This window comes from Sphaerodactylus townsendi, linkage group LG14 (assembly GCF_021028975.2).
Source record: "Sphaerodactylus townsendi isolate TG3544 linkage group LG14, MPM_Stown_v2.3, whole genome shotgun sequence".
Classification (NCBI taxonomy): domain Eukaryota; kingdom Metazoa; phylum Chordata; class Lepidosauria; order Squamata; family Sphaerodactylidae; genus Sphaerodactylus; species Sphaerodactylus townsendi.
Window position 1 is genome coordinate 43,769,086 of NC_059438.1, and position 21,812 is coordinate 43,790,897.

At 47.1% G+C, this 21,812-nt stretch overlaps 1 protein-coding gene across 1 annotated transcript in view; it reads left to right on the plus strand.

Moving 5' to 3' along the window:
* The window catches only part of GABBR2 (gamma-aminobutyric acid type B receptor subunit 2), a 425,828-nt gene that overhangs the window by 157,036 nt on the left and 246,980 nt on the right, over positions 1 to 21,812 (plus strand). Inside the window, exons 4-5 of the mRNA XM_048516192.1 lie at positions 12,011 to 12,112; positions 16,721 to 16,786. Of these exons, the coding sequence (XP_048372149.1) occupies positions 12,011 to 12,112; positions 16,721 to 16,786 (168 nt within the window). The remainder of the gene's footprint in view (positions 1 to 12,010; positions 12,113 to 16,720; positions 16,787 to 21,812) is intronic.

Sequence of the window (21,812 nt, forward strand, 5' to 3'; positions counted from 1 at the left end):
ATGAGTCCCAATGAGGAGAAGGAATCCTCGTGCCTTCTTGGACAAGAACCTCGCCAAGGAGTTCATCCGGCTGAGCTACCAAAACACACACACGCTGCTCCCGTTTTGTTTGTAAAAAAAAAGATGGGTCTTTACGAGCTTTGCACTCTGGATTATGTCGAGGTCTCAATGCAGTCTCCCTGTCCAATAAATAACCTCCTTTGCCTTTGATCAAGGACCTTTTAGATGCATTGGAGCGGAAAGGGCGCATCTTTACTAAATTAGACTTGAGATGAAGCTTACTACAGGGTCAGGGATTGCTGAAGGCTATGAACACTTGACTCTCGCGTTTAACGAATACAAAGTTTGGACAGTTTGAATACTCTTGATAATGCCATTTCGGGTTAAGTTAGGGGCCCCCGGGGCTTTTATGGCCCTTATCAAGCGAGGATTCTCCATGATTTGTTATTGTACAAGGGGAGTTGTGGTATACTTAGATGACGCTTTCTTTAATTTTATTCACGTAAAAACCATGGAAGAGCATGGAAGCATTGGTCTTCGAGAAGTATTAAAACGCTTTGCTCCAACGGCAACTCTCTTTGCCAAACTCTCCAAAATGCTGTTTCCATCAGACCTCTATTGACTATTTGGGTTACCGGATCTACGCCCGAGGGCTTAAAAGTGCATCCTGCTACAAAATTGACGCGGTCCTCCAATGGCCTGCCCCCACCAATCGCAAAGAACTCCAATCTTTTCTGGGTTTTGCTAATTTCTCATCGCGTGATCTTCATACCCCAATTCGCTGAACTGACAGCTTCTCCCTCCTCACAGACCTCTCTACGCACTAAGGGTAAAGATCCACTGGTCCGGGCCAAGCCCAGGGCCCCCCTTTAACTGCACTGGTCTGAAGAATGTCAAACAATAGCCTTTCAAAGCTCTTTAAAGTCTTGCTTTTACCCACTGGAACCCATCCTAAAGCACCCTTGACCCAGATCTCCCGCTTGTTGGTTCACGCGGATGCGCTCCGGACAAAAGCTTGGGGCAGCCCTCTTGCAGAAAAATAAAGAGATGGTAGTGGCTGGTCCTGCGTGTTGCTTATTTATCTAAGAAATTCTCCGGTGCTGAACTCAACTGGACTGTGGGAGATAAAGAGACTGCTGACCCATCAAAGTAAGCACTTCTCCACTTGGCGCCACTGGCTGGAGGGGGGCTAAACACCCCTTTCAGGATTTGGTCGGATCACAAAATTTGGCCGCTTCTTTCCACCCCCCCTCAAGATGTCCGCAAAACAACTCCGGTGGGCATTTCTTTTCTCGTTTCTCTTTCACAGTCCATTTTTTCCCCGGGAAAACCAATAAACTGGCTGACGCTTTTCAGCTTCTACAGCTAGCCCTACTACCGGGAGAGGGGGGTGGAGCTGCCTTTACGTGAGAACCATTCCACGCGACTGTTCTCTCCCCTCCCAGTTGGGGATGGCTGTCACCCGCTCTCAGATCGCCCACTCCTCCTTCACCACCCATTCCCAGTCCTTTCGTCTCCTCCTTTCCTCGCGAAGGAACTTCCTGAGGGAGGCCCGGAGGCTGGCGCGGAAGCCTCCAGCGGAGGGAAGCGCACATTCCCAATTAGCGTTTGGAGAATGGAGTTTGGCGGAGGGGAGTGTTGGTATGTGCCTCCCCCTCCGCAAGCAGGTTCTTGAAGCCTGCCACGCATGCCCGGCCGGGCTGGACATTTTGGCTTTCTGAAAACTCTGCATTTGGCCCCGCCGTCAGTTCTGGTGGCGCGCCAGATCGCGCAAGCGACATTGAGGCTTATATTAAAGGTTTACTCTCTGGTCTGGTGCAGAAGCCAAAAACATTCGAAAGCCCCATGGGCTGTTGGAAACCTCTCGGTGGCCTCCCGCCTCTGGGGAAGTCATCTCCATGGATTTTATTACAGATTTGCCCGAAAAGCTTCATGGTGGCAACACGGTTCCTTATGGGTAGTGGTGGACTTATTTTCTAAACAAGCCCATTTTATTCCGTGGTGCTTCCATCCCTCCCGGCCCACCCTAAAGTTGAAGCAGCGGCTGTTCATTCCAACATGTTTCTACCGTCCTACACTCCGCCCCAAGTTAAAAGGTGGTCTCCGGATCATGGCCCCCAATTCATTCTTCCAAAGTTCTGGAAGGCTTTTGCAGTTTAGGGTTGTTAGGGGCCGCCCCGGGCGGTGCGCCGCCCCTCTACCAGTCGCCTTCTAAAGTGTGACGGTGAGTCGGAGAGAAACCCGAACAGAGACTCCTAGGAGTAATATTTCACGTTGTTACACCAACTACCACCAAGACAATTGGTGCGAAGCTCATTCCGTTATATATGGAGTACGCCTATAACAATCGCGGTTCATAGCAGTACAAAGAAAACCCCTTTGAAATTGAAAACAATGTGTCTGGTACGGCTCCTTCCGCCCGTTACCGCAACTACCAATTCGCCGACTAGCATTGGATCCTCCAGAGTTTCAACAATGGATTTCATCCCTAGCCGAGGGTAAGCGGAAATCAGTTCAGACCGCCTTTACAACAGGCTAAGGACTCCCAAAAGCTGTGTAAGCCGGATAAGCATCGGCTTAGCTTCGGATTTCCCTCTGCGTGTGGGCGCTTGGGTGTATTTGTCTACCAAAATCTCAGAGACGTGCATAAATTTTCCAAACTAGGCAAAAGATTCGGTGGGACCTTTTCAGATTACTAAAGTGATTAATGAATGTCACTGCCCTGCATTGGATTTGCCTTAACTCTCTGTTAGTAACATTCATCCTGTCTTCCATTCGGACAGTTTACTCAAGGAGGCTCCCGCCTCCGACATGCCTGCTATAATGCACGCACTCAGCAATGGAGAGACCCCACCGACTATTATTGATGGCCACAAGCACTACGAAATTGACGCCTATGCATCCCTGGACTCTCGCTTTAATCGCAAACGCCTTTGCAATATTTAGTTTCTTGGGTGGGATATTCCTCTCTGGGTATAATCAATGGATTTATTCAAAAATATTGACGCCTTCCCATCCTTATTTCTGCTTTCCACCATACCTTTCCGCAAAGATAAAACCTGGGGAGGGGTCTTCTTTAAGGGAGGCAGAGTGGTAAAGGGTTCTTCAATGGTGTTGATGGGCTAAGGGCAGCCGCCTGAAAACCTTGGAGTACATCTCCACAGCCCGGCAATGGGACTGCAGCTTCATCGGGCCATGGAGACTTTTATCTCTGTGGGCGCTGGAGATGAGGTCCCCTGCCTCCCATGGGAAGCCGGGAGGGGGATGGGATGGATAGAGTTATAACCTGTGCTTCTGGCGGGAAGTGTCATTCCTGCCACTGCGTGTACTTGAGCTTTCTAAGATGTCTGAATAAACGGTCTTTTTCACCAAAGAGCCTTTTATTTCTGCTTCTATGGAATTCCTTACAGTGGGTGGGGTTCCCCACCGGCCATGACCAATGGGTCTATGCTACAGATGTGCACGCCCTTATTCTGGTCACTGCTTTTCATAAAGCTTTTCCTGACAAACTGGGAGGGGGAGGTTCATAGGAGGAGCGGAATGTCAGGAATATGTTTGTGTGTTCATTGTCCTTGGTTTTTTCTGCCAGCCTGCTCTGGCTCCTTGCCTGGGCTGGGAGATTCCAGCTTTGTTGCTATCTCTGCTTGCCTGTGTGAAACTATGCTTTGTTTTCTTTTCATGTGGCTGGAAGGAAGGTTGATACTTTATTAAACTACTATCTGAGTTCTGAGGTCCTCAGAACTCGCATTGCTTGTTTTCGACAATGACTGACAGTACAATAAAGAGCTTTTAAGAGTTACTTTTGACTGGACTTTCCAGGTTCATTACACTGGGTGCTTCGATGCTGATCAATAAATACTGCTGATCAATAATAATACAGAGTTGTTTATTGCTTCGAGACCTAACATGGGCTCCTTGGTAGTGTGAGGGCCACCACTTGTCTCTGGACTCAAGCACATCCTGGCTTTTAAAATCTCTCTGGGAAAAGGTATTGGAGCCGTTAGTGGAAATCATCAACTTATCCCTCACTGAGGGGACTCTCTTTGAAGGGGGCAGACTTCTGCTCAAAAACCTTCATTGGCTGGGTATGAGGTGGCCAATTACAGGCCAGTAACCAATTGACCTTTTTTAGAAAAGACAATAGAGTGTGTCGTGGCAGAACAGCTCCAGGGTTTACTGAATTATGCATGTGCTCTTGACCCATTTCACTCTGGTTTCCAGCATGAATTTGGTACTGAGATAGCTTTAGCTGCACTAGTGAGCATTCTTTGTTTAAAGTTGAACAGAGGAAAGTCCTTCCTGTTGGTACTGTTGGACTTTTTAGCAGCCTCTGACCCAGTTGACCACTCCACCCTTATTAACTGACTTGAGTGGGGTTGATATTAAGGGCATAGCCCTTTGGCAGTTCACTCTTTCCCATCTGAACAGACACAGAGAGTCCCCACTGGAGGTGCAGGATCAGTTGGGAGGAATTTATCTTGCAGCAGCTTACAGTATAAATGGCAATACGATACAATAAAATTAATAAAACCACTAATTTAAAGTCAAAAATGTAAAACTTCCAGTAGGCAACATAACTAAAATTAATTGAATGCCATCTTGAATAAAATTATCTTCAGCTGCTTCCTCATGCTCCAGAGTGCCAGACGTGTCTCCATGGGGAAGTTGTTCCAGAATTGTTGGGCAGCCATTGGTGAGTCTCTCTGGTCAATGGGGCAGTTAAAGCGGCCTCTCCCTGTGAGCTTGGCTGGATATGTCGGAGAAGACTGTCCTTCAGATACCCCAGACCCAAGTAATTTAGGGCCTTAAAGGTCAAAACCACCATCTTGAATTGGGCTAGGGAGCAGATTGGAAGCAAGTGCAATTGTTGTAATATTGCAATCACATAGTCCCAAAACCTGGCCCCAACCAGCATTCTGCACCGGACTCTTTTCCATGTAAAAATTAAAGCTGAATTGTAAATGCAGCCGTCAGATGTTGAATCTTGTTTGTTTTAAAATTCTCTACTTGGGTCCCAGTGCCTTCCTAGTTCTGTTCCCATCCTCCTCCATTCAAATGCTGAAATTAAAAAAAATTAAAAACTCACCCTAATGACTTTGTAGGAGATTGAGGTTTAGGCCAGGAAGAGGCACACAAAGGCACATTTTGTTTTTCCTGCCTCCCCCCACCCTTAGAACTCTGACTTTCCTTTTTCCATCGCCTGCCCTTTTCTGCCAGCTTCATGAGCCTCATGCCACCATTTACATAACATCCCCAAGGGTTTTATCTGCTGGCTGCTCATCCGATGGCCATTTCAGTATAAACAATAGATGAATAAAGTTTGATTTTTCCTTTTTTTGTTTTACATGAGAAATTGTTGAAACTTTGCAAAGTCAATATGAGACTTGCAGCTGTTTGGAGGTCTGGTCTACCTCCCATTAAGAAGTAATGGGTAGACCTGGCCTCCACATATACAGATAAAGTCTACTTTATCTGTGATTCACCTCTGTGATGCACCTCTGAAGATGCCAGCCCTAGATGCAGGCGAAATGCTAGGAACAAGATCTACCAGACCACAGCCACACAGCCCGGAAAACCCACCACAACCAGTTGAATCCGGCCATGAAAGCCTTTGACAATACAAAGTCTACTTTGGTTGTTAGGGGAGTGGGGTGGGGGGTTGGCCAAAGGCCAATTTAGAAAGAGAAGCAGTCAGATGTTGGAGCAATTTTTAATTAATTCTATTTCAGATTCTGGTTCTCAACCACAAGGCCCTTAATGGCTTCATAGTAATCTCCCTTCCTATTAAGATAATAATACTGTAGTACAGTGGAACGGTTTTCATTGCCTTCGGTTTTAATTTGTCTCGGTTTTCATCGATTTGCAGTAAGGTGCAGGGGTTTGTGGAGAAAAATCACCCGGACAAAGCTGTTGCAGGCCGTGTCTGCAACTTGTTTAATGACAATGTCTTTCCCCATTTCAGACAAATCTTAAAGAGGCGTCAGAAACAGACCTCTTTGGACAGCTTTCTGGTGTGACATTGGTCCACTGGCTCTGAAGCTGGTCCTAGTGTTATTGTTTGTTACTGTTTTCAGCATTAAACACTATGTTTATTCTTCCAAAAATGTGTTTTTGGTATATTTTTTGGAGTGCCTAGAATGGATTAATTGGATTTACATTGATTCCTATGGAAAAGTTTGCCTCGGTTTTCATCGGTTTCGGTTTTCATCGATTCTTTTCGGACGGATTACCAATGAAAACTGAGGTTCCACTGTATAATGGAACATGGAAAGGGTACTTTTATAAAGGGAACAAGATTGTAGTCTGTTACAAACTATATGGTGTGTTTTATTTGTATATTTTATGTACCATGTTGCTTTTAATGCATTTTTGCTTTGTTTCTAATTTTTTAAATTAATTTTTTAATTTTTTAAAGCAGCAGTGGCGTAGTGGTTAAGAGCAGGTGCATGGGTTTAATTCCCTACTCTGCCGCTTGAGCAATGGAGGCTTATCTGGGAATTCAGATTAGCCTGTGCACTCCCACACACGCCAGCTGGGTGACCTTGGGCGAGTCACAACTTTTCGGAGCTCTCTCAGCCCCACCTACCTCACGGGGTGTTTGTTGTGAGGGGGGAAGGGCAAGGAGATTGTAAGCCCCTTTGAGTCTCCTACAGGAGAGAAAGCGGGGGCGGATATAAATCCAAACTGTCCTTCTTCTTCTTGTTGTCTGATTGCATTGTCTGTTGATCTCATTCTATTTGAATGCATTTTCTTAATCTGCATAATCCACATTGAGTCTAAACAAGAAAGGCGAGCCTATAAATAAATAAATAAAATGTATCTCTTTAATCAGAACAGAACCAATGTGGTTGTACTGAGGGCTTATATGTGTCATGATCTGCCCAGTTCTCGTTTGATCCTGCCTTGTCTGGAATGTGGAATCCTCTTCACCTTCTTCCTCCTTCCTGTCTGCTGCGGTTCAGTTTCACTTCACAGGCAAAGCCTAATCTATTTGTTAGACACCTGCTTGCTGTTGCCCTCCACATCTCTGGGGACTGTGGGTAGTTTTGACCCAAGTGAAGGCTGAGCTGTCTCTGGACAGTGGGACTGGAGGAGGCCCCACCCCCTTGGGGACTGGTGTTCAGGGCTGGTGTTTGTGACATGGACAGGCATGACATGGGGGTATAATGGAAAGTGTTTTGACGCTTAACCTTTCGTTCCAGCAGTAGAAGTCTAAATGCTTCTTTTCCCTGATGCTTTTTCATAATAAAGAAGTATTCTGAATGCAGAGTCTCATTATTGAACCGTCCAGGAGTGTGACAGGATGAGGAACAATTGCCATTTAGTTTAAGCAGAGGCTTCACTGACTACAGACTTGATGTCTGGCTTGCTATTTGGAATTATTTTTAATGAAGTGTCTCAACGCATCTGTCTAATTTACAGGCAGTTCTTTAAATAGAACAGTGAGCCTCAAAGAGAATGTCAGACCAAATTTCAAAAGTGCTTCTAAAAGAAAAAATTCCAAGCTCATTACTTATTTTTGTCCTAGAGAACTTGGGTGTCTGTTGTGCAGTTTGGATGCGTAGTATTAACTTAGGCTCTGTATATTCCGCTGTAAATGATTGCAGCAGTCTTCCAAAATCTCCCCCAGTTTTGTATAATGTTCTTTGTTGATCATATACATTGTTTTTCTCATTAACACGTGGTTTGCAATATCTTGCTTAGTTTTTCACATTTCCTTTTTTAAATGCTAAGTACTATGTACATGTAACTTTTATGCCAATATTGTTGTCCTGCTATATTTCTTAGTACATACTGTGTTCGTTCATTTGGGCCTTTCTTGGTCTTGCATTGTCAGTGCCATCCTGCCGACATCAATATCTGTCTGGTGCTGATGTCAATGTCTTTGTGGTGGAAAGGGCTGTCAAATAATAGCCAATTTATAGGGTTCTCAAGGCAAGAATGGAACAGAAGTGGTTTCTGCTGTCTGTTTCTTCATAGCGACTCCCTCGGTGGTCTCCCATGCAAGTACTGACCAGAAGCTGTTTATCTTCTCAAATCAGTTGAGATCTGACTAGCCTGGGCCACCGAGACCACGGGAATCGGTTTCAAATGAAAAATCGGTCCATGCCTTCCATTTCTATTCATTAACTTTCTCCCCTCAAGGAAGCAAACAGTGTTTATAGTACTAGGACATTGTCTTGAACTGTAATAATAAAATGTTTCTTCAATGAAAAGATAAATTGTTCTGTGTATTTGCTATAATTTTAGATTGCAAGCATTCTCTATTCATCCAGGAAAATATAATCCCTCCCCCTTTCTGAAAGGACCTTTTGCTATGTTTTTTAAAATGCTTTTCTTGGTATACTGAACTGATTAGTTTGGGTGAGCAACTCTTTTGTCTTAGCTCCCCACCCTCCCAAGAAAAAAAAATCCAAACTAATTTAGCATCAGAATTATTAATTGAGGAAAACGCAGCAAAATTCTTCCTGCATGAACCATCTGTTCTCTGCAATTCACATTCATTGCTACTCTCTGATGATCAACATCTGGTGGGATTATCCTTTCCCTACCCCTTCCCCCCTTCCCCCCTTCCCCCCTTCCCTACACACACACACACACACACACACACACACACACACACACACACACACACACTAATAACAACAAAGGATTTTTCCAGCAATACCTATATTTAGCTTCAGTTACAAATGGGTGAGACCTGTTGGTAGTATATGATGAAACAGCCTGTTGCTACTATAATTGAGGCTCTGAGTTTAGGACTGGCCAGACAAGCTTCAGTTATAGCAAAACTGGTTTAGCTTCCAAGTTGAATTATGATTGGTACTGATACAGATTAATTAGTTGCAAATTATCCAAAGTGATTTATTATATTACCGGTCAGGATAATGTATATAGTATTAGCTTACACTGAGGTGGAATGGCTTAAATAAAGCCTGGGCCTGAAACAGTGAGGAAATTCAAGAAAAGGTGACATCCTCGTTAGTGTTGTTGGTGGCATCAGAGCAACCCCCTGATGTGGTTTTTAAATGGCTCTAAAATATTGTTCCAATACTGCAGTGTTGTAATGATAATTTACGTTTTTAAAAAGTTAGGCATTTTATGCATGCACAACTTTCCACAGATTTTCCCAGTGGCCAAAATTGTTTCTTGAAAAGTTTTATTTGAAATAATTCTGCCCACCCCCACTGGTTTCCCCCTTACCTCTGGGGCAGGGTGGAAAGATCAGGATTGGGGAGAGGGAGGGTAGAAAGTGGCTGGTAGGTGAGTATGAGGGTGGGGAGCATTGGGCGGGCGGGAGGGAGGCAAAGTGAGGGTGGGGGTGGGGGAAGGTTAGAGATGAGGCTTGGGGGAGGGTGGGAAACTGAAGGTTAGGATGGGGGTGGCAGGGCCTGGGCTTTCTTGCAGGAGTTGGGGAGGCAGGGGAGGGCTGGTGGAGCTGCTCCGCGGGCCTGGGCTTCCTTGCGGGGGGGCAGGTGAGCCCGAAAGGGCCTGCTGGGGGTGGGGAGGGGGGTGACAGGTCATGGGTTTGGCTGTGTGGGGGTGATTCCCCCACGTGATTGAAAGGCAGCCGCCCAGTGCGTTTGTCTCCAGGCCGCCCCGTGATACCTCCGCCTCTGCTCTTCAGTTTTGTCCACATGCTACTGCTGAAAACCTATTGTTTCAGATTGGGGTGGGATGTCATCCGTGACGCAGGTCCTTCTGTCGTTTGTGCAGGTGCCAGCATTAACCATTTCACTGGTTTTCAGAGGGTTGAGTTTTTTATCCTTTGATACTGAAGTCATGTTTTTGATTCTGTGCTGGCGGGCAGATGGTGAAATTATTGCAGTCCTATATGTTTGACATGTTTCGTGTGAAAATGGATAGACACATGAATTCCAGTGTATTTATCTTCTTCTGCTAACATTATTTAAATTTTGCTGATGTTATTCTAATATTTAAAATTTTTATTTACCTTTGAATTGGGAAAAAATCAGAATTTTCTTTCTGGAAAATTTGACAATTCAATTTTTTCAGCAAATGTGATCCTAACTACTGGTCCACACTGAAAATTTATACATGATCCACTGGGGGAGGTAGAAGTCCATAAATGCACAACATGGTGTGTAAAATGATGCAAAATAAAATCACATCTCTTGAGCTGAGAGAATTTTTTATTGTAGACTGCATTGGTGCCTCCCCCTCGCTTTATACACTTATCTCAGATACGAGGCCTTTTACATCCATGCATATGTTTGTTTACTGAGATTCATCCAACGTCCTATTCCCAACACTCTCTATGTACTCAACCAGTTTATGGTTCCGAGTTTTTAGAGGAGCCAGATATTGCTAAGATAGGGCAAAGTAATTCATTTCAAAAATAGACCTCCCGTTTCCTGTGCAAATGGACAGACCCATGATGCTCCCCTCCCCATAATGTATAGTTTTGTCCTCCAGTGGAAGGGCTTAGGGAAGTTTGTATCTCTTAGGGGTGCCTTGTACTTCATATGCCACTCTGAAGAAAGGTTGGATGTACAAGCAACACAAAGCATGGCTCAGTTCATGTAATATGAAGAGAACATTAAGGGATAATTAAAGGGCAGGAGAGAGCATTTATCCACTGTTGGTGTGTAAGTGGAAGGCCAAATCTCCCTCTTAATAGTTTCATGTCAGTCCCCACTGGAGGATTTTGGAGAAGGGTATGAATAGTTGACCTGAAACTAGACTTAAATGCCCCCATGTACAAAGTATAGTGTTTGCACATGGTGGTTCAGATGTCTGTGGTTAAGAGCAGGTGGATTCTAATCTGGGGAAGCGGGTTTGATTCCCCACTCCTCACCTGAGTGGCAGAGGCTTGTTGGTAAACCAGATGTTTTTCCGCACTTCTACATTCCTGCTGGGTGACCTTGAACTAGCCACAGTTCTTCTCAACTCTCTCAGCCCCACCTACCTCATAAGATGTCTGTTGTGGGGAGAGGAAGGGAAAGGAGTTTGTAAGCCACCTTGAGTCTCCTTGCAGGAGAGAAAGATGGTGTATAAATCCAAACTCTTCTTCTTCTATAATTACAAACTTTATGGAATATTATAATAAGGGTTTGTATCATTAGCATTTCATGCCTTGTTTAATAATGTTTGTCTTACAGTGTATACCAATAATTAGGCAAGTGTCAGTATGGATAACTGAATGGAAACAACCCAGAGGGATTTTGTAAATGTCCTTAAACTGGTCTCTACTTCTGTACTTTCCAGACACTGAATGAATTCTGACAGCCACATCACTGATAAGTGATATATATATATGCACCTGAGTTTTTAGACATTCTACAATATATAAAAATATGCTACAAATGCAGTTAGGAACATTCAGATTTTATTTGTGCTTTTGGATATGTCCAAAGACTTCTCAGTTTGGGGGCTTGGTTTTAAGTAACAATGAAGCAATAATTGGGTATTCAATAGCATTCTGTTAGTCCCTTTGCCCAAAATAGTATAAAACAGACAAGGAAATTATTTTACTTGTTTAGTAATTGCTGCTGGAATAGTAGCTGCCTGACACTGCAAGGAGAACAATCCTCCTTTGATAATGGAACAGTTCCACATAATCTGGGATGCTGCCCTTGGCTTTCATCCAAGGAGCTACTTTAGGTTCACCAAAGGGATTGGGCATGCCCAGTGACCTTTTCTGACTACAACAGATATGCTTGAGCAGTGATACAAAATATTGGTAAATTTTGGGTTTGGGTTATTTAACCTGCTGAATGAATTGAGGATTTGTGATTTGGGGTTAAAAGGATTTAGGAGCAAGTTTTGCAGATGGACAAGGATTAGTCTGCTGTTCGGACTGCAGCGGCAGAGCCACTTACTTGCAACAGAGTAGCTCAATTGCCATCTTGTTTTTGGAAAACTTGTTGGGAAATCCCAAACCCCATTCTTCATGTTACTTAATATAGCTTTTTTGCTATGATGAGAGGCAAACAGACGCAGAACAAGAGTGGATCCCTATAAATCCCTCCCTTTCATTTTGCAACAGGTACGGAATGATCTGACTGGCGTCCTGTATGGTGAAGACATCGAAATCTCAGACACGGAGAGTTTTTCCAACGACCCCTGCACCAGTGTCAGGAAGCTCAAGGTGGGTGCAGCTGTTTGTGAATTGGGAGGAGCAAACTGGATGAGAGATCTTGAAGAAAGACTTGAACGGAAATAGAATATTTGACAAGTTTCCTTTTGACAGTTTCCTTTGAGGATATTTTTTGTTTTGCTGTCATACTGTCTGTAAAAAGTAAATGCAATTATGACATATGACTATTACCTTTTGTAATGATGTGAGATTAAGTAAGCAGTTCAACAGATTGTCCACTAAGGCAGTGGCTTTCACAATGACTTATTTGCAGAGGAGCTGCTGGATGCTTGCCAGAAATCACTTTGTATTGCAGAGGATTCTGGGTAGTGTTCTAGGATGTATGCTGTGACGGACACCCACTCAGTCTAATTATAACACCAAAGCAGGGTAACCACTGGCTTTTATTTTTCCCCACCTTTTCACTTCATGGACTGACTCAAAAATATAGTAGCGTGAAGTAGGTAGCCACTTTCCCTCAGCCCTGTTATCACACACCAGAAGGTGTAGGAATGCCTGTTGACTTCGCTTTTCTTTCCTTCGCAGACACTCTCCACACTAGGCACACTAATGAGGCAGAAGTAGCCTTAACCAAGAACACAGATTTATTTAACAGGTAGAAGAAATGGTAAAGGAATGGATATTTAAACTCTGAGAGAGATGGCGGAGTCAAATAAGGCAAGAGACAAGATATTTACACTATTCACAAAAGAGCTTGGCACAGAGTCTTATAGTTTTGGTTTCTTTAGCACAGCACTTAAGATTACTTGGTTCAGTTTAGCTTAGATGCTGTTTCATAAAATGTTTCACAAAATGTACGGCTCCTTTGTTTAGATGTTCTGGCTTATGGCTATTCACGTCCAGGATCCTAATATAGGCTAGGTACATTCATTCAGTACCCACTCGCCCCCTGGTAGCTCTGCCTCTGTTTAGATTCTCCATTTCTTGGACTGAGTGGGCATCTCCTGCTTTTTGGACCCCCCCCCCCCCCCCATGGTTGCAAACAGAGCTCTTTCTGACTTTTGCATCCCTTCTTCAAGGACAGGGAGCAGCTGCTTTGCATGGCTGCTCTGACCGTCTTTCCAGCCATCCTCAGACAAGTTGAAAACATTCTGCAGCGCTTTGCTGTGAGCCCCCTCCTTCCCTCCCCACCACCTCCCCGGGCTTGGCACTATTTGCACTTTTGTTCTGCTTTTGCAGTGCCAATGTTGGCAACAAAAACAAATTAACAATTTAGAATAAAATGCAGTCCTTTGAAACAGAATAAAATATAACTGTTCAGAGGCATTTGGCAGCCACACAGGCAGAGAAAGATGAGAGGGTGGGATGGGGTGGGGGGACGAAATTACTCCCCAGAACATTATAAAGGAGCCTTGGGTTGGGCTGGCACGGAAGATGGTACAGACAATAGAAATTAATGACTTGTAGAACTGCATTCAAGAATCTGATTTGCTCCAGTCTTTACTGGTTCAAGGTCAGAAGAATAATGAGAAACCTGCTTTACAAGCCCAGTTGCCTGCACACCTTTGAAATATCTGAAGAAGATTTTCAACAGGGATTTGAAGCCTCGAGCAAATTGGGCCATTTGGGCTGGAGGCTGCACTGTCCTTTAACAAAAGCAGCGGGAGCAGAAGCCTCTGCCTAAATAATGTTTATGGCTGAGGCTAGTAAGCCCCCATCTCCAGCAAACACTCTGCATGTATAACCAAAGCTGGGGTCATCTGAGGACTGATGGCTTCAGTGTGGGGGAAGATTTTTCCCTGCCTCCCCTCCAGTTCAAAAGAGAGTCAGGTGGGAACCCTCTTTGGTTTGGAGCTATCTCCAAATGGTTGTCAAGTGTGACACCTGTTGTTGCATTCCATCACTGCTGCCTCAGAGTGGTCCAGCTCTAGAACCCCAGTAGTGTTTTGGTATCTCTTTCCCATCCCCTTTAGCCCCAGTTCTGCACAGGCTTTAGATTGGCTTATAGTGTATTTGCTTAAAGAGAAATGTGCCTCCGTTGCCCAACCCTGCCCAGTCTTGATGAAACATCAGCCAATGGTGCATCTATGGTGCAATGTTCACAGAATTAGCCACTCTTTATTTAGCTGCTATTTAGCTGCTTCTGTGTGTTTACATTATAGTTTCACACACAAATAGAAAACCTTTTGTAAACAATATGCTGGAAATGAAATGAGATGGCCTCCCTTGGGGATGCTCTTTAATGCATCTTTTAAATGTTCCTAAATCATGGGAAAGAAGGTATCATGGTAACTATAGCCCAATGTAATCTGATGTCAGAAGTTAGCAGGGTTGGCACTTGAATGGTAGACTACCAAGGAAGGCTCTACAGAGGAAGGCAATGGCAAACCACCTCTGTTTCTTACTTGCCTGGAAAGCCGCTGTATGGGATTGCTGAACATAAGCTGTGACTTTACAATCATGGTGATTCTCCCTACACAGGGGTCTGCAACCTGCGGCTCTCCAGATGTTCATGGACTACAATTCCCATCAGCCCCTGCCAGCATGGCCAGGACCTACACCATCAAACATGCTTTTTCTACTCTGTGTGCACGGGCTGTTGAATCATGCCAACTCCCACCCTGTGTCCCATCTTTCCTTCCTGGGCAACGTAGTTGAGAAACCAGCCATGGAGCAGCTCCAGGTCTTTCTGGAGGATGCATTTGTCTTTCTGGAGGATGCATTTGTTTTTTTTGGAGGATGCAGGCTGCAATGGAAAACAGGATGGATTTTATGCAAAGCTTTAGGCAGGTCAAGTTGACCAGTCACCTCATTAATCATACGAGTGACTCTAAAAAGAACCAATATATTTATGTCCCAAGTTGGTGTACTTATGAATGTCTCTGAGATTTTTTGTGGATAGGTAGACCATATCTCCCACCGCCAGGGCAAGGGGTCGGCGATGCTTGTCAGCCTGTGGGGGAACAGGCTGGGGAACCCTGGGCTTCACACCGGCTGCACACCCACCCCACTCCTGTGAAGCACAACAGGGTGGGGCAAGGAAGCCGGAGAAGGGGAGAAGCAATCAGAGGGCTCTCTTCTGTGAGGCAACAGAGAGAGGGAGAGGGGTCAGGGGGGCCCATTACCCCCGGTAACTCTAACAGCACCAGGACCCCAGGCCAGGGTACGGGAGGAGGGTACAAGGCGTGTCCTAACGCAAGGCGCCCTGTGGGCAAGACTGTTCCTTGGCCCTTAGGGCCAAGCTAATGTAACATCGTCTGGGGAGTCCAACCCCCAGGTCAGGGAAGGTGGGTCGGTACAGCCACCTGTGGGGCTGGGGCAACAAGGGGAAACGCCACACCCTGTCTGCCCCAAACAGTGATCCATGCAGCAGTCAGCTTTAGATTGACTTACTGTAACTTGCTCTGCACAGGGCTACCTTTGGGCCTTCTGCAGAAACTGGTGCAGAATGCAGCAATGTCCTTACTGGGACCCCGTGACAGTGTACATACAGCTTGTGTTCTGCCAGCTTCATTGGCTCCGGGTGGAGCCCCAAATCAGGGTCACGGTACTGGTTCTCACCTTTAAAGCCCTATATAAGCTGGGGCCGTCATATTTGAGGGAGCCATCTCTCCCAATATTTTCCTCAAAGGACACTGTGTTCAGCGAATGAAGCCTCAAAGGACACTGTGTTCAGCGATTGAAGCCTGCTGGGAATCCAGCTGGCTTCAACCAGGGCCTGGGTGTCTTTGGGCCTGGCCCTCCCTTTGGTGGAACGGTACAGCCAGCGAGAGCAGAGCCTGGCAGGACTTGATGCAGTTCCACAGGGTGTGTAGGGCAGAGCTGCTGTACTAGGCCCAGGGCTGAGTCATCATTCAGATGGCTTCCCTCTGCCCTACTCCTCCTTTTCTCTGTTTTGTTAAATTTTATACCCATGAGATGTTTTAGTCACTGAGTTTTTAAAAATTGTAATATAACTTATGTTTTTACTGTTGTAGTATGTTGGAAGTTGCCTTGAGTCCGTGAGGTGAAGGGCGGCATACAAATGAAATATAACTGCTACTAATAGTAGTAGTAGAAGCACTGAAAGCATTGTTTACAGCAGCAGCAGTAGTAGTAGTACTGTAAACAATGCTTTCAGTGCTAACTCACAAAGAGAAAGAAAAATGTTAAAAATTGGCTCATGAGTATTTGTTGCTTATTACCTGCTCTATCCTGTTCACTGACCTTTGCTTTTGATGCAAATGCTGGGCTGTCTAAACTTGGGTCCTGTCAGTGCATAGTGGGATAGATCAGAATATTTCATGACCACAGCAGTTTGCTGGGGCTCGGTTCCAAGGGTGGGCCAGTGCAGCTTATAAAGGTCCTCTTTTTGTGATGGCTATCATTAAATATTATTTTTCTCTTCCAAAGCATGTCACAGTTTGATGTTTTGATTTGATTATTTATTCTATTTGATATCCCGCTCTCCTCGCCAGGTGGGCTCTGAGTGGTCTGAATAACATGAACGATGATAGCATCGAAACTGGTTCATAGAGCTACAGTGCTAAACACCCATGTGAGAAGCATATGACTAACATGTCTGATTTGCATATGAGTAGCATGTAATGTGGGGGGAGGTTTGAAGGCAGGTTATTTAGCATTGCGATTTCACTCATGTGTCATTTTTCATGTCTGCAGGGAAATGATGTTCGAATTATCCTTGGCCAGTTTAATGAGGAAATGGCAGCAAAAGTATTCTGCTGTGTAAGTAAAAAAAAGAAAGATCCCTGCACTTCCCCAAGCAGTGAGATGTCTGAGTTTCCTTTGAATGAGAGGGCACAGGAGGACGCCTGCGAGACCTTTGTACTGCATGTTTTGGTTTTTTGGTTTTTTTACAAGCAGAGCCTAGTGGGAAGAAAGCAGGACCGGAAGCTGGAACCGGAATTGGCTGGGCAGGCTGAGTGGGTAGTGGCACTGGGGCGGGTCCCGGTTGGACAGGTGGAGCTGGTGCCGGTGCTGGTGCAGGCTCTGGTGCTGGGGCAGCTAGCATTACGGCTGCTCCAGCTCCGGGAGCAGGGGCTACTTGGTGAGCCTGGGCAAGGGCTGCTTGCAGGTGCTCTATATCCCGTTCCATCTGGCGCAGGGCCCGGCGATACTCCTCACGCTCCGAATCCCAGGCCTCCTCCGACACTTGGAGTATCCGCCAGGCTTCAGCTTCCGATGAATCAGCCCCTTCCAACAGCCGGCCAGCCAACGACACATTTCCAGCCAAAGGTGCTGTAGCCCACGTCGCATTGCCAAAACCTGAAGTGAGATTCTCGATAATCCAGACCCCGACGACGACGCACGGTAACTCCCTGCGAGCCGTCCTGCGAGCCGTCTAACGGGGCAGTCATGAACTGGTTGATGGAGCCCAGAAATCCACCTGGGGTAGGGGCTTCTCCGCCTGCCGCACTTCCAAGCGGGATCCGAGGCCCCTCTGCTGGGTCAGAGGCTGAATCCGAAGTTCCTGTTAAATAATCAGGAATGGGGCACCCATGATTGGGTCTCTGAAGAGACCATACTGGCAAGAAAAGTCTTTGATAAAAGTTGCAAACGTAGAAGGTGAAATCCCAGCAATGCACAGCAGCATGGAATTCAATCTAATAGGAGTTCTGGCATAATGTCAGAATCCCAAAAACTGAAACAAACTCATGTAAAAAACAGTAGTTTATTGAGTATTGAGGATCTTCTCTGGTCATGCCAGAACTGAGGTTTGCCCGCGCAAAACCCAGTAGTTAAAACAGACTGCACCCCCCATCCTGGGAATGCGCGCCCAAAAGGAACTGTGAAAGAGATAACGGTAAAGACAGCCAGGCACTGACCTTGGGCAGTACCTGGTACAGTATAACATCATACAGAAGACAGTTGAAAGTCAGTTAGAAATGCAATTAACCCATTACTTCACCCCCAGCATACAGAAAGCAGCACTAACAAAAACCCCATAATAACAGGCCTCCTGACAAGTGTGTTGCTTATGAAATCCATGGCTACAGAGAAAATTATATTTTATTTATGTAAAGAACACATTTTGAACATTTTGAACTCCTAAAAAATAATAACAGACCTCCATATCTGCCATGGAATATGACTCGACAGCCATATTCCTCACTGAGCAAGACCCCTGCCCTGGTCCCAAAAGCCACAGCTTCTGAGAATCCACCCCCAAATGTCCTGTGATTTGCCCACCAGGAGTTGGCAACCCACGACAACCATGGCTGAGGATGATCCCGGTCTTCTTCCCCTCCACGATCGACAAGCTTACCCTCCACTGGCTTACTCTGAAGTAAACCTTCCAAGATCTACATGCAAGGCTTTCCCCATGCACTCCTGCCCTCCTTGGCAATGCAGAAGCAAAGAATTCTCCCACCCCCAGCCCCCATCAAACAGTCCCGACGAGTGCAACCTTGCAGGGCTGCAGGTAATAACTCCTTTAAAACCTGACATTGTCTTTCTCACCTGGACTCAGCCAGGCTGCCATCCACCAGGAAAGCCCCTGGAGCTCAGCGAGGCTGCTGACCCAAGGTGGCGCTGCTGGGGTCTCCCATGTGGTCCCGTCCCCCAAGAAGGACCCGGGGAGGGGGAAATGAGGCCACCCAAAGCAGGGTCAACCCCTGATCCCCCATTCAAGGAGGGCGGACTGAGGTTAGGATTGCGCTGAAAATCTGCGCTCCTGCAGCTCCCTCCTGTTTCCTGCCCTTCGTTGCTCACCTGTTCAAGAGGATCCACCAGCAGTGCTCCGCCCCTGCCCCGTGCCGTCACCACCTGCATCAGCCAATCAGGCAGCTGGGACAGGGAAGCCGGAAGAGGCTTTGGGTAGCTGTCCCGGGCTGTGCCTCTTTAGGAACTTGGACTCTTTCCCATTAACCCTTAGGGCAACTCTCTGAAGGAGGCTGATAGGACCCAAACCATGTGGAGCTGCAGTGCCAGGACGAAAGAGCCGCATACAGCTCCAGAGCTGCAGGTTGCAGACCCCTGATCCATCTGGTGTCACATGCTTCTACATCCATATCAAGGGGAGATTGTGGTTTGCTTAAAGGGAAGCCAAATTATTCTGTAAATCAATTCTCTTGGTCCTGTCAGGCTCTCGAACGTGGAAATAACAGAGACCGTAGGAAAGTCCTAAAGCAGTTTATTTCTACAACGTGTAGAGTAACAGAGAAAGCTGAATCTAAGCTCTCCCGCTTAGATCCAGCAATTATATCCTTCAGTCCCCCCCCCCAGTTGATTCCCACCAAATGTGTTTCACAGAGAGTATACCATTTGCCCTACAGAGCTTCAAGAACCCTGGGAACGTTCGCACCTTCCCCCAGGAGGGCTGGCGCCAGGGAATTGCCAGGAAGGGGAGAGGGAAACAGGAAAGCATTTACAGGAAACATTTACAACTCCCACACAGCAAGACATCTAAACACTGACAGGCATGGACCTGACATTCTGCCCCCCTTAAGACCTCCCCCACACCTGGGCGATTGGGGTAGGCCCGGTGAAATGCCTTCACCAAGCGAGGGGCCAGAACATGTTCAGAGTCGACCCATTCGTTGTCTCCAGCCGGGAAATGAGTCCATGCGATCAAATACTGTAGCCGGCCCCGGTGCACCCAGGAGTCTAAAACTTTCTCCACCTCGTGGTGCGGTTCCCCCCGCACCATTATCGGAACCGGCATGGCCGGCTGAGGGTGCCAATCATCTGGCGAGGGCGCCTTTTTGAGGAGGCTGCAATGAAAAACAGGTTGCACAAACTTCAAGTTTTTTGGCAACCGTAATTTGGCTGTCACTTCATTTATCACTCTGAGTACCTGGAAAGGGCCTATGTATTTCTTCCCCAGTTTCCTGCACCCCTGTAGCCCCCGCAAGTTCCTGGTAGATAAATCTCCAACCCTGGCTGGAAATCCGGTGACCCAGAAAATCTAGCCGCTCCTTATGAAAGTCACATTTAGAAAGCTTCACAAACAGGTCATTGTCCAGGAGCCGCTGAAGCACAGCCCACACAGTCACGATGTGCTCCTCCTCTGACTGAGAGTAAATTAGCACATCGTCCAAATATACTACCACCCCCTTGAACAGAAAGTCCTGGAGTGCCTCATTGATCAAACACATGAAAGTTCAGTAGCTCCATTGCTACAATCGAAGCGAGGAGGAATAGGCGATGGCCGAACTACGGCCCAGTCTCGTGTTGAAAGCCATCAGGTGCTCGTAGCCCTTGGCGATCCGCACCCAGTAGTAGGTCTCCCGCAAGTCCAACTTAGTGAAAATCTGGCCTTTGCCTAAGCAACTAAGCAAGTCCTTAATCAGGGGGAGGGGGTACTTGTTACAGGCGGAGACTGCATTCAATCCCCGGTAGTCTGTGCACAATCGCAAGGAGCCATCCTTTTTTTGCATGAACAGGACAGGTGCGGCAAAGTCACTGGTCACCCGTTTTATAAAGCCCCGTTTCAAATTTTTGTCCAAAAACACTTGGAGCGCCTGGGCTTCCGAGGGGCTCATGGGGTAAAGATGGCTTTTCGGTAGCTTGGCCCCAGGGAGTAACTCGATCTTACAGTCAGTCTTACGGTGGGGCGGCAGCTTGTCGCACTCTGTCTCTTCAAACACCCTCCGGAGGTCCTGGTAGGGCTGGGGGATGGCCGAGATGTCCAGAGCGCTTCCAGCCCGCTTGTGGGAGACCCCCACCTGCATCTGCGGGGGCCCAGACATATGGTCGCCGCAAGGAGGGTCAACAAATCGAATAGAGTTGGAGGGCCAGGAGATATTCGGGTCATGGTCTCGCAACCAAGGCACCCCCAGCACCAGGGAATATTTGGCCACCTTCGCGATGATGAACTGCCGCTCCTCCCAGTGCCCCCCGCATTGTATCAGGACCGGCTCTGTCCGATGCGTGGCTGGTGCGCCCCCCCAATATGGCCCCATCCATCTGCTCAAAAAAAGGGCACAGCGCAGGGGAACCTGCCGTAGCCCCAACTGGTTTACAAGGGCCGGTTGCATTAGGCACCGGGTGCACCCTGAGTCAACAAGGGCCTGCGTCTGCGCACTAGTCCCACAAGTCTGATTCGACACAGTCACTGGGAGAAGGAATGGGCCGTTGGTTTCACTCACCGTCAATTTCGCACCCTTCGAAGGGACCTGGCGTCAGGCGCACATCAGGCCAGGTCGCTGTCATTTCCCGCCGACTCCTCGCTGGAATCGGGGGCCCTGCCTCCTCGGGGTCAAGCTCGCCTCATGCGATGCCACTTGTAGTCCCGACCCTTTCTTGAATTAGGATTTCTTCCCAGGGCCCGGAGCTGTCTTGGTCATCGCCGCGCCGCCGGTGGGACCCACCGGGGAGTTGGGCTTCTTACTCGGATACGCTGCTGCTCTGTGTCCCTCGCCGTCGCAATTCAGGCACAGCCCCAGCTGCCGCCGCCGAACATAGAGTGACTCCTTTGCCTCCTTACCACTGGGGAGGTAACCTCCAATGAGGGACGGGAGGATGCCGGCGGGAGATTGTCCTGTTGTTTCAGTAGCTGCACTCTCCATAGGCGGATCTCCGCCTCGCCCGCCCACGTGTACCACCCCACCAGGGCGGTCGGCTGCCCCATCACCATGGCCCCCTGAGCCACCTCTGGATGAAGCCCCTCTCGGAAGAAGTGGATTTTCACCTGCTCTGGCCAGTCCTGGACCACCCCAGCCAGCTGACGGAACTCCGAGATGTACTCACTCACGGATCAGGACCCTTTCCAGATCTGCCGTAGCCCTACCCGGGCCTTCTCCTCCTCAAA